The 12,996-nt window shown below is 39.7% G+C and overlaps 1 protein-coding gene across 5 annotated transcripts in view; it reads right to left on the reverse strand.

Annotated features, from left to right (window-relative positions):
- Window positions 1-12,996, reverse strand: part of MCUR1 (mitochondrial calcium uniporter regulator 1) — a 26,324-nt gene that overhangs the window by 9,908 nt on the left and 3,420 nt on the right. For 3 of the 5 annotated variants that reach the window (XM_025208428.1, XM_025208427.1, XM_025208426.1), the window contains exons 4-7: window positions 9,468-9,509; window positions 6,300-6,371; window positions 3,798-3,851; window positions 552-666 (exon numbers count right to left, since the gene is read on the reverse strand). In XM_025208428.1, coding sequence (XP_025064213.1) covers window positions 552-666; window positions 3,798-3,851; window positions 6,300-6,371; window positions 9,468-9,509 — 283 coding nt within the window. Of the gene's footprint in view, window positions 1-551; window positions 667-784; window positions 844-3,797; window positions 3,852-6,299; window positions 6,372-9,467; window positions 9,510-12,996 lie in introns of all 5 variants that reach the window. The other 2 variants (XR_003094930.1, XM_025208429.1) reach the window with 2 other exon arrangements.

The raw sequence follows: 12,996 nt of genomic DNA on the forward strand, positions 1-12,996 counted from the left end.
TCTCTACAATAGGGCAGGAATGCTATTATGAATAATATTAATTGCTTGCATCATTGCTATAACCTTTATCAGGATGATGAAAACACATATACAAAATGAAGACATCCTTACTGCCAACCTGTTCAATTAACAAACAACATTGTATATTCAACAGTTAAAAATAGACACTGAAGAGCCAGGACATAAGAATGACCTAAATAGTAACACAGGAAACAGATTATTATGAAGGGAGTTCCTTATAGATGCATTATTGAAGAATGAAATAGTACTCAAGCACAAAGTATATGGAACAATAATGGTATCAACTAAAGTGCTCCAGTTTATAGACAAGTCTCCATTATATACTAAACAACCTGTGAAAAATGTTGCGTGATTCAGCAGCATATTTAAGCAGATGCCCAATTTAAAGCACTTGAGTAATCTAATAAACATCAGTGAGATTATGCATGTTTATTACCCTGCTAAACCAGGGCCTATATGAAAGTAGGTTATTAAGAGCTGAACAAACACCTGCATCAGATTCCACAGATCTGATTATCAGAACTCCTTACCTGCTAAGTATTTAATATTATCAAGTTTGTGCGATTCAAGCATTGTTTTCAACCCTGCAACTTCTGTGTCGATTTTCCTATCAGTTTGGGTCACGGCTCGATCCTGCTGTGCATGCTAAAACAAAGCAAGAGACCAAGTTATTTGAACAATTTGAATCCAAATAGTTAAAACTAGGTCTGTTCCTCCTCAATATTACATTTTTGGTTTGTATTTCATGCTTAAATTGAAGTACCTGTTAAAAACTAAGACCAAGTCCTTTTGGCCAATTCTGTAGCTAAACCTCTCTCTCTTCTGAAAAAAAAAATACCAACTGATATTAAACAGCAACATTAAATTAGCTGGAGTTGCCATAGCATACTGGAAATTAATTTGGCTAGATCCAGGGGAATGAGGATAAAACATATTGGTCTGCTGTACTGCTCTTTAAAATTGCTATAACAGGAGTTAGCAACATACAGCGTTGGGGAACTTCACATGCACACTGCATCCATGCTGCCTCTTCTCTCCATTATCCTTGACCCTCGCCTTCCAGCTGCAGTGTGGGTACAGCTAGAAGCTGCAGCTTAGAGGCAGAGAGGTGGAGAGAAGTGGTGGCAGTACAGATGCAGTTTGAAGCTCCCCAGCCCCAGTGCAACTCCCTGCTGGCTGGAAGCTGAACCCACAAGCAGAAGGAAGGGGAGGAAGAACAAAGTGGTGGTGGCAGCATTGGTGCAGCTCCCAGCTGTCTGTCTCAGCGTGGGTGTAGGAAAAGCCCTGCCCATGATGCATCACCAAAGCCACCTGGCCTGCATCAAGCTGGAGCTGGGTTGTTCCAGCCCATGGCTTATTAAAAGTTGCCAACCACTGGCTAATAACATCCATATAGATTTCTTAAAAGCAGTGATGTCTTGCCAATGTTTATAATTAACTTTAGATTCCATCATAAAACTTTATTTTCAAACTAAGGGCACTTTTACACGTGCTCGGGGGCATCAGGAGGCACTTTAATTAAATCAGCTCCCAGAGCCACTAAAAACACTGCAGCATCTTGTGTATCAGCGTCCCTGTGCTTCAAAATGGTGTCAGGAGCACTTGAACTTGAACTAAAGCTTGTTTGATGAGCTTGGGTTCAAGCACCCCTGCCATTATTTTGAAGTGTGGAGATGCTGATACGAGACGTGGGAGGCTGCTGGAGCATGGTAATTACCACACCAGCAAGTCTGCTCTGCCACGCTGTAATTACAGCGCATCAGAACAGCCTCCCAGCACATCTACAGGCCTCCTAAGGTATCTGCAGTTTGACTTTTAAAAACGTTACTCTAGTCAAACTTGACCTGTAGCTTTTTGTTCCTGCAGCCCTTAATCAAACTCCCAGCAAAAATCAAAAGGAATTCTGCCAGAATAAATACAATCTGGCCATATTTTAAATCTTCCCCAGAACTTTACATAGCACTAGCCTGTAATTGAGGATGCAGCATGAGCTTTCCCCTCTCTGCAACTGCCTACTTGTATTAACTTTGGATCTTGCTTCCAAAGCACTTGTATTTGTACACATTGCATAATATAGAAAGCTCACAGAAATATAGGAACTTCAAAGTTTTCTAGTCCATCCCCTTTGATGGAGGACTATGCATTACGTGGAGCAGGGGTCAGCAAGCTATGGTGTGTGGAGCCATTTAATCTGGCCTGTGGACATTAGGCTTTGGTAGCATTTGGTGGCAGGGGACTCTGGCAGCAGGTGATTTCTCCAGACGCTGCAGGGAGAAGCAGCAGTGGCAGCCGAGACCTAGCACCAGCTCACCCACACACCTCTAACCTGAGCTGGGTCATTTTGGCCCACAACCGGAGAAGGCTGCCAACTGCTGACCTACAGCAACCCTGGCAGATGTTTGTGCTGCCTGTTTTTAACTTGCAAGAATTGGAAGTTGACATGTGATTCCCCATTTTGTACTGTGCATTTGCTTTGGTTATTATTCATTTTGGACCATTTCTGGAATCCAGTGGGGTGATTTTGAATTCTAATCCCAGGCTGCAAATGCCAGATATAGAGATATTTCTTAGGAAAGTCGCCAAATTCACTTCGGCTCTGGTGGAATAAAGTCTAACCATAAATGGATTTGGTCTCAAAGGACATTTTAACACAATCCAAGTCACCAAACTGAAATGGCTTGGATAGCTGCCAAGTTGAAATGGCTGCAACTGTCGCTTTAGCCAGAAGATTTGGCCAGGCAGGACTTTCTGAAAAAATTTAGTCCTACGCAGGTAGAAGTAAGTACACAAGGTTCTTCACAATGATGTATCTGGTCTGAAGGAAGGAGGATATATACATCACCCTTTACATCTACAGCAGAAAGCAATAAAAGGATGTGCTGTTGCATACTGCAATGGCAGAAAATCTATGAGCTCAAGTGTTTGAGATGTGAACCCACAGTGAGAATGTGCATATAGACAAGCATTCCAAGGTGAACTGCATTTGTACTCCATCAAATTTCTCCCATGATATTACCTTAAAGGCCTGGATCACTTTGGACAAACTGATACAAGAGATATAAAATCTGTAGGACACTGTCAAGAGCTATTTTTCTGGTTTGATGAATCTGTATTTCAGGAATTAGATGATTTAATGAACATGGGAAACCTGAATGATTGCACTTTTCCTAGAATACCATAAAGTGGTAGATCTAGACATCTCTTATCTCAACAGTGCATAATTATTAACCTCTGAACACCCAAGGAGCTGGTCACAGATTAAAAGGCACTGTTCAAATAAAATGGTTATTCCTGATCTCAGAATTATTCTGGCTACCAGTGATGTTCACATATAGGAACACAAAGGTTATTCAAGATCTATGGAGCACTGAATATCTTGGGAACTGTTTCTGAAATCATACAACCTTAAGTCTCCATTCTGAAAGGAGCTCTGCACACTGAGGTTAAAGAGCAACAAGTCTAGAACCTGCTTAACACTGCTAAATCTCTGAATAGAAAAATAGCCTTTCTTTTCTCTGCGCCCCCCCCAATAAGGGGGACTGGAATACATGCTCAAGGAGTGGGCTACCAGAGCAAAGATGCAAACACAGGAAACACAAGCCATTTGGAATTGCTGGCTGGCTGAGGTACTAGGAGTTTCAAGCCTTCCTCAACATACTCTCCGACTCTCAGTGATACAGGTATCGTGTTGGAGGAAGACCTGTTTGCACAAGTTTATAGTATCAATATAACAAAATGTTATTACATAATTCAGCAATCAGTTCTTCAGTCCTTACCAATTCCACTATCTCTGACCTCATTTCCAGTAGTTTTTTTTCATTAAGTGAATACTGAAAGAAGAAACAAAATGGAGAACACGTACACACATGAATTACACTTTAGTTTCAGATTAGACTGTTTCCTAATTTTCCACATCCTTATGGTAATTCCTAATCAGAAAAATTCAGTGCGCTTGCCAACTATATTTAGACTTAGGATCATAAAATGGAAGGTTAAAGTTAAACGTTGAATAAATTGTGTGTACAATTTTATTCGGAGTTAATATTATCCACAATTTCATTTAGCTTAACTCCCTTGGAAAGCTTACTTCATCTTAAAAGTTAATTCAGATCAACTTTCCCAAGCGTCCCTATATAGACAAGACCTATTCTCCGAGCCCTTGAGTTCTTTAACTGAATTACCAGATCATATTAACAGCTTATGTTACACTTACTGCAGACATAAATATAGTTCAAGGTAGGAAAGAGTCTCGTGAGCAAAGAGGCCAACAAAACACATCCACCTTCACTTCTTATTTTTTAAAATATATGACAGCACACACCAAACTTAATTTACCGTATTTACTTGAATACAAGACAAAGTACCCACCCTCTCCCAATCAGCACGGGGAAAAAAGACCCTTGTCTTACATTTGTATACAAGGAAACCTCATTAAATACATCATCTATCATTAAACTGCTCCAAAAGGCAGCATGTGCTCAGTAATGGAAATCAACTAGGAAGCTGATAAAATGTAGCCAACAGTGAGTATGACTATAAAATACATGGCCCCTCTTGGGCAAACATACTGATGGAAACTTTTTTTTGTGCATGTGGCCCTTAAAAAAAAGGCAGTTGCTTCCCCAGGAGGGAACGAGCACCAGACCTGGAGATACTGCAATATCAAGCCAGCACTTGGAGACACTGAAGCAAGCTCTGACACCTTGCCCTGGTGCCAAAAAACGCTGAAAGGAACCTACCACAAGGCTAGATTAGTGTAGCCCATCTAAGTAAAATATGTGGTAGTGCCCATTGTGCTCAGTCCACCTCAATGCCAACTCTTTTTCAAGTCATGGCGAGCTACTACAATGCATACATTTCAACTTCCTCTTCACTTCCACAACTGAACTTTGCCTTTCTTTCCCATTTCCAATGATTCCTGTTTTTTCACCAGCCTTAAAGGTCTAGCAAACATCACCATATAGGGACCCAAACAGTACAACCAGGATCCCTGTTGCCTTCTCAGACTGTTGCATATGATGAATTAGTACAGGGGTGGGCAATTATTTCAGGCAGAGGGCCGCTTACTGAGTTTTGGCAACCCATCGAGGGCCACATGACAGGCAGTCAAGGGCGGATAAATATTAATTCTCTAAATTTTTTTAGGGGCCCCGCACACCAGATAGAATGGCCTGGTGGGCCGTATCTGGCCAGCGGGCCACATTTTGCCCACCCCTGAATTAGGACAAGCATAGAATCACAGAAAAATTAGGGCTGGAAGGGACCTCAGGTGGTTATCTAGTCCAATCCCCTGCTCAAAGCGGTACCACCCCCAACTAGATCATTCCAGCCAGGGCTCTATTGAGCCAGGTCTTAAAAACCTCAAAGGATGGATATTCTACCACCTCTCTGAGTAACCTGTTCCAGTGCTTCACAACTCCTCTTGTGAGAAAGTTTTTTCTAATATCCAACCTAAACCTCCCATGTTGCAATTTGAAAGAGATCACTTCCCCAACCAGGGAGTAAACCTGGAACCTTGATGTTATTACCATGCTCTAACCAACTGAGCTAAACAGCTGCTCCCTAAGCATGAGGTCATGAACAGATGAAACAAGTATTTAGCTTTAAAACAAGTGAAGGACTTACTGCTCACAAATGTGTCAATTGTTCCAAATTAGCTGTTGTGTGTCCACTCCTATTCCACAGGTGAACCTGAACTAGGGCACCTTACACTAAGTGATACAGTTGCTAAATTCCATTTACTAAAGAATGGAATGGACAAACAAAACAGTCATAACAAAACAATTTAAAAACCACAGTATGTCATCTTCCCTTTCCACCCGTGTAATCATTAGGTCTGACATTAGGACAATGATGTTCATACTAGCTATTGGCCGACTTACAGACTACAACATGTTAGTTCTCTATTTGTGGGGACACAGTATGTTTTTAATTTACATAATCTAAAAAACTATTTAAGTGTAATTTAGCTACAAAAATAGAAATATATCTATATTAAATTAAACCCCCCTAAAAGAAAAGCTTATTAGAACAATGAATATTGTACTTAACTACTACTTAATAATCTTGACTGTAAAAACCAATGTCAAAGTGTGTTAAACTCACAGAAACTGAATACATGTCACCTTAAACTATAATAGCACTATGATGACTAATTGTGACTGATACCTTTGGGGACAAAAGGCTTTATGGACCACCATGAACATTGTGCTTTTATCTAAACTGTTTCAGACAGTACTAGATTTTATATATTCCTTGAAGAAATCCATAAAACATACCAGTTCTTTTACTCTGCTCTTCTCTAAATTGAGGTCTAACTTGTTATCTGTACGAAGTTTGGTAACTTCATCCTAGAGAAAAATTTTGAAAGACATGAAAAAAACAGAACTGCATTCAAAGTTCACTTAGAATATATATGGTTCATTAATTTGCTCCCTATCAGAGACCAGAATCAGTGGATATTTATCTTGTTAAGCTGCATGAGTTCTCACAGCACATAAAGATGCATTAAACATGAAGATGGATGAAAACACTGACATTAGAAAGCAATCCAGAGCAAAGCAGTAAATCCCTGCATGGAGGCTTAGTACATTTCATACAATCCAAGTACAAATAATTGTGTTGGCTGGAGGACATGTATGGGTAGGTTACAGCAGAGGTAACTGTTTTATGAGATTTTATAGCAGCATATAAAAAAAAAAAAACTATTTCCAAAGATGACAGCAAGTATGTTCAACTGTTTAAAAGGAAAAGACACCTAAAAGCTCAAGGGCTCTTTTTTAGGACTTATATTTGTAGACCTACATGTCAGTTTCTTACTTCCTCAGCAGCTGGTACATGGCACTGCAGCTTTTCAATGATAGTTGCCATTTTACTGCAATTTCCCAGCAGGAAATCCAGTCAGCTGACAGTTACCATGAGATAAGGTGCTCACCAGATGAATGTGTGTATGTGAAGAAGACTGGTGAAGATTCCAAGAAATTCTACAATTAGAAACAAGCAAGGATTTTTTCAGGAGCCAGTGTTAGCTAATCAAAGTCTGTTGGCTTGATAAATACTTAACAACTGCTGTTACCAATTTTAAATTTGCTTAAATATAATATATGTAACATTTTACAATTAGATGAACTTACACTCCTTAATCTTTTTTTAACAAAGTCTATCACAAAACAATGTGTCACTTTCAGTGTTTTAGAAGGCAGAACAAACATAATAATGTGACTGCAATGTTACAGACTAAACCATTCCACAATAGAAGGGAAAAATATGTTTCACTTTTTTCTCAAATCCCTTTAAAATCTACCAGGTTGAGACCGTGATTTGTGAAAGATATAGTCTGAGTAACAGGAAATGACTATTCAACACAATTATTAGGACCATCTAAAAATAATTACAAATTTTAAATAGTGAAGTTATATTTGAGGAGTTAAACATTTTACAATTCATATAGAAAGATAAAGGATCAGCCCCCAAAAGCACGCAGTCTAGGTTTACCTATGATGACTGAGGATATCAAGATAAAAGGAAAGGGATAGAACGGACAGAAGTTAGAACAATATTACATGGTCTAAACATGTCAGTATCTTAATGGTTCAGTGCACAAACCCTGACTTCAGAAAGATAGGAATGGAATGCGCTCTTTCGTTTCAGCTGAGAGGAGCAATCTGATGAATATCTCAGGCCATGAACAGGTGTTACATTTGTGCCGGGAGAAAAATATCTGTATGTAGCTAGCTATTCACAAGATTTCTTGTGGAAAAGAAATGGCTCTTCTGCAATAAGTGATGTTGAGTACCTATGAGGAAGATTTTCCTCCTTCCGATCTAATGTAATCTAATATGAATGCTTGTATACTTCTCTCAGGTGTGAAGGACACTCGATATCCCAGTCTTTTGCTCTCCCTCCCTTCCTCCAAGGGAGAGAGTGAACACCCTGGGTCCCTGTTTGGGAGCCCTGTGGGGACCATGTCCTGAAAAATCACCCTCCTCCCAATCAATCAGCTGATAGCAGAAAACCTCCCAGAAGGGTTCCTGCTGTGACAGAATTCCCTTGCCTTGCTCTGCACTGCTCCAGGTCAGACCAAAGCTTGGCAGGGCGAGGCAGGCTGCTGTGCTGTATGACAAGGCTTGGGGAGCCTTGCTACTAGGGGTGTGCAAAGCGGGCCGTATTCAATTTGGATTCGGTCCAATTCGATTCGTTGATTTGGATCACTGTCCCGATTCAGCCGAATCCGAAGATTTGATTCCGATTCGGAGAATCAGTGATTTGGCCATAGACACAGCTTTAAATGCGTTTTCTACGTACTTCGAGGTTCCAGGCACAGCTCGTGAACACTGTGATGGTGGGGCGGATGGAGCGTCCCACAGGAGTGCACAGGGGTGTGGGGGTGGTGGTGTCGGGTCTTCTGCCGAGTGTGTGGGCCCCCCCCCAGCGATTGGCTGTGGGGGGACCCTGGGTGCCCCCCCAGACCCAGGAGGTACCAGTCACTGAGCCAGGGGGAGGGTCCCCCACGTGTTCCGTGGCAGACCTGTTACTGGACCGGAAATGCTCCTGGTCCACTTCCAGGTCCACCACTGAGCGTGCTGCAGACCCCACCGCATTCCTGTGGGATGCTCCATCCACCCCACCATCTCAGTGTTCATGAGCCGCCTGGTACCTTGAGGTATGTAGAAAAAACATTTAAAGCTGCATCTATGTCCGAATCATCGGATCTCTCTGAATTGATTTGGAGATTCGGCTGCTGAATCGAATCAGCGACTGAAACTTTGTACAGCCCTACTTGCCACCATGGTAGAATGCCCCCTGCCTCCCCCCGGCACTCCTTTGGGTCTGCTCAGAGGAAAGCAAGGAATACAGGTTATTTTCCTTTAGCTCCCTAGCTATTTTTCTACTGAAAAGAATTTCAGAGAAATTCTTACTGGTAGGAATGAATGCCTGTCCATGGCCTTAGCCTGAAAGCAGCTGACTTCATTAACATTGAAAACAACGGATGTTGGTGTCCATTCCAAAAGAGCATATTTTTGAAATTTTATTTGTGGAATGTTATTTATAAATAAAATTTGGATTCTATAAATATGGCAGAATAATCCATATACAATACAAAGAGACCTAGGAGCTGTGCTATTAAGTGCAAGAGACTGGAAAATTCATCAAAGGAGTTGGACTGGGAGGCTAGGAGACACCTCCATGTATTTCATTAGGATTACCCACTAAGGCAAAACATAACAGTATATTTGGTAATTTTATTTTTAATTGTAAATCTATATGTTTTAATTGAGATGCCAAAAAAAATGAGAACGTACCTCTCTCGATAAATTAGCAGAAGCACAAATGAGGAAGTTGATTGAAAATGATAGTCAAATCACAATGCTTCACTTGGTGATTTAAATCAATCCACTCCTGCCACCATGCCTCTAAATACTGACACACATGCACAGTATTCTTACCATTACTTGTTTCTTCAGCTGCTGGAGTTCAAGTTTAATTTTCTAAAAAAAAAAAAAGAAAGAAAGAAAGATTTAGAAATCTGCTGTAAAAGTACATATAATGACGTGGTCAAGGAATACTGGTGAATTTGTACAGTGGGTACTGACACTACTAATGCTCCATAAACAATGCCTATTTCTGGTTTCCTTCTAGTTTTAGAGATTGGCTACCTCCTCCTGAGATAATTCTTGCTCACTATAGGCTGTATGTTTTTAAACAGGGACAGAGATTAGTGTCCATTAATTACTTTTCAAAAAAATCTCTGACAAGCATGCATAACTGCACTTCCATCATTAATCCTTCCAAGAAATTTGGTCTTAATAATTCAGTTTTACTAGACCAGTGGTTTTCAACCTTTTTAGACTTAAGGAAAATACCACCTTTGAATTCTCTCTCGTTTTTAATACAGAAACATAATAGAGCAATTCTTCCATTGCAAGGATGTTTTAATCCAAAAGTTTGCTAAAAATGTTTTCCCCAACTATTTAAATTGGTCTAATAAAAGATATCAGATTCACCCAAAAGCTTTGTCTGCCAACAGGTAAAAATGCATTTATCACCATAGATTCCTATTTGAAAACTCTGGGCTAATCCTGCAAGTCATGTTTCTACATCTAACTGCACTAACACTGTGTAGCACCCCTGAAAGGATCTCAAGGCACCCCCAGTTAAGAACTGCACTAGATCATATTTCCAATTAACATTATGCAATTCAGGAGCATCAAGTAGACATCTAATTGTCTTATTAATTAACAGTAGCTGACATACTGATCAGACCAAAATCTTGTGTCCAAAAGTGACACATAATTGTTGCTTTATAGACTGAGTACAAGCAACAAGTCATGTGTAGTGATTCATTCCAGGTCAGACCCTTAATTACCTGAAATCACAGGGTCAAGCACACCTTAAGCTTGAGGTTACATCCTTGACTGTTGTTTAACAACTCCTTATGGACCTAGTCTTCAGACATTTGTTTAATCCCCTTTTGAACCTGGTTATAGTGTTGGCCACTATAACATTCTGTGGCACAAAGTTCCACATCTTGCTTATGTTGTGTAAAGACTCCAAGCTTTTCTTTGTTTTAAACCAGCTGCCTGTTGAAATCATCAGGTGCCTCCTAGTTCTTGTGTTGAGAGACAGTAAATAATAACTTTTCACTTTTTCCACACCACTCATGATGTTATACTCTTACATCATATGGTCCTAGGTAATCTCTTCCAAGCTGAAGAGTTCTAGCTGGCTCAGTCTCTCCTCTTATGGAAGTTGTTGTATAACCCTAATTATATTTATTGTACTTCTTGTTGTATATTTATGTGTACGTCTTCCAGTTCTGCTACATCCTCTTTCACACAATATCCCAAATATGGGAACACCATGGATTTATATAATGACATAATGAGGTTTTTAATTTTGTTTTGAACTCCTTTCCTAACAATTCCTAAAATTTTATTTGCCTCTCTCACTCACCATCACTCACACTGGGCCCATGCATTTAGAGAACTATTTAAGACTTTGGGATCTCTTTCCTGAGCAGTAGCAGGTAATTCAGAATCTATCACTATGTATATATTAGGGTTATTTTCCTCCATTAGAAAAAGTGAGCATTTATGTTTATTTTTTGCCTCCTGACTTTAACCAGTCTTCAGCCCCTGAGAGGACCTTTACTCAGATCCTAGGACAACTTAATTTCTGCAAAAGCCTCTGGTGAAGGATCACATAAAATGTTTTTGGGGAGGGAGGTGGTAGTGAAACCTCCCCTCCCTCCACCCCAGAATTATCCAGGTACAATAGACCCCCACATACTTGCTGACACGCTCAAAGAACCCCAGCACACTGGTGAGACACGATTTCCTTTGACAAAATCCACGTGGATTCTTCTCCAGATGCCACATTTATCCATAGAATTATTAATTCTATTTTTCTATTCTAAATCCTGGATTTTACCAGTTAGACTCCCTTCTATTCTCAGCTAACTGAAGTCTTTCCTAGAAGTGATCTAGGAAACTAAAGATTGATGTCCTACTGTCAACCCTTTAGTCCTCTGGCACAGAAGCTGGTTTAAGCTGCAAGTTGCATACTATTGCTAATAGTTCTCCAATTTTATATCCAAGTTGCTTCAGAACTCAGAATATCTTCTAGTTTTGATGATGCGTTACGGGTCAGTTTATCAATTTACTCTAAAATTTTTTATCACTGCCTCAATTTGAGACAATTCTTCATATCACCTGCTAGGAAGCCAGCTCTGGTGTTGGAACCTTCTCAACATTATCTACTTTAATGACCAACATAAACAATTTATTTAGCTTCTCTGCTATGGCTTCATCTTCCTTTGTGCATTTTCCCTCCCTCACCATCTAGCCAATGGCCTGCCTGATTCTCCAGCAGGCTTCCTACTTCTCAGGTATTTACAAAAATCAAAACGTTTAAAGACATAAAAGCTAGTAAGTCTTTTGTTTAACAATATTGAACACATTGGAGGGTTAAGGTTCTACCTCTTCACTGGACTAATTACATTTATTTGGACTGACCTACAGAAATAGAAAGAATAGTGATAGAATATATTTATAATTTAGGAAGAGGATGAGTGGATCTCTCTGTCATAACAAGAGTATTTAAATTTTTGTCCTAAGCCTAGAATGACTTCATAAGCCACAGACTCAATTAATGATTATCTAACTTTTGCATCAATATTTTTTGAATTATGTAAATGATTACTTCAGGTTATTGGGAGCTGGGGAAGGCAGGGAGGTGTACTGGCACAGTTGTATTCTCCTTTTATTCCTCCTCTATCCAAACATTAAAATCAACTGCATGGAAGGGGCAGCAGCATTTCTATTCAACCAATGTCATGGCTCATTATCATCTCTCTGGTTTCTGCTAATCTCTCCATTCCACAAACCATAACAACCCTCTCTCCTTTTCAGTCTTGAGATGCCAAAAAAAATCCACTCTTCAAACCATTCCTCCTTATGCAATTTTACTGTTTTTTAGCCATTCATGGTAATGTCTCTTCCATTTTACAACCCTGCAGACCTCTGGGTGTAGAAATGACTGACAGTGAAGTGTTGGGTACATTGTCAAGATGCTCAAGGCTAGATTTTGTTTTATGAATCTGAAGAAGAGATGGAAAACTATAACAACTACGGGACTAATAAAACAATACTTCGTATTTGATTATTTTTGTCTAGTTTGTTGGGTTTTTTAAACTTCATATATAATCTAGCAAATTAGTGCACATTCCAATAAAATTGTAGTAGTCTTTTGCTTCGATCTTAAACTGAATAAATAGTGCTGGTTCATTAGCATATTAGTAAACGTTCTAGTTTCTTTGTAACTGAAAGAAAATGTATGTTATTTTATATGTAATGATGCACCACACCATCTGCACCCCCCTTTTTTAAAATCCCAGATTGCCCATGTTGAAAGCTCTACAAGCAACACTTCTCACTGAATACTGTAACTACTTTACTTTTAGGTTTCCGCATTCCT

This window comes from Alligator sinensis, unplaced genomic scaffold (assembly GCF_000455745.1).
Source record: "Alligator sinensis unplaced genomic scaffold, ASM45574v1 scaffold928_1, whole genome shotgun sequence".
In the NCBI taxonomy this organism is placed as follows: domain Eukaryota; kingdom Metazoa; phylum Chordata; order Crocodylia; family Alligatoridae; genus Alligator; species Alligator sinensis.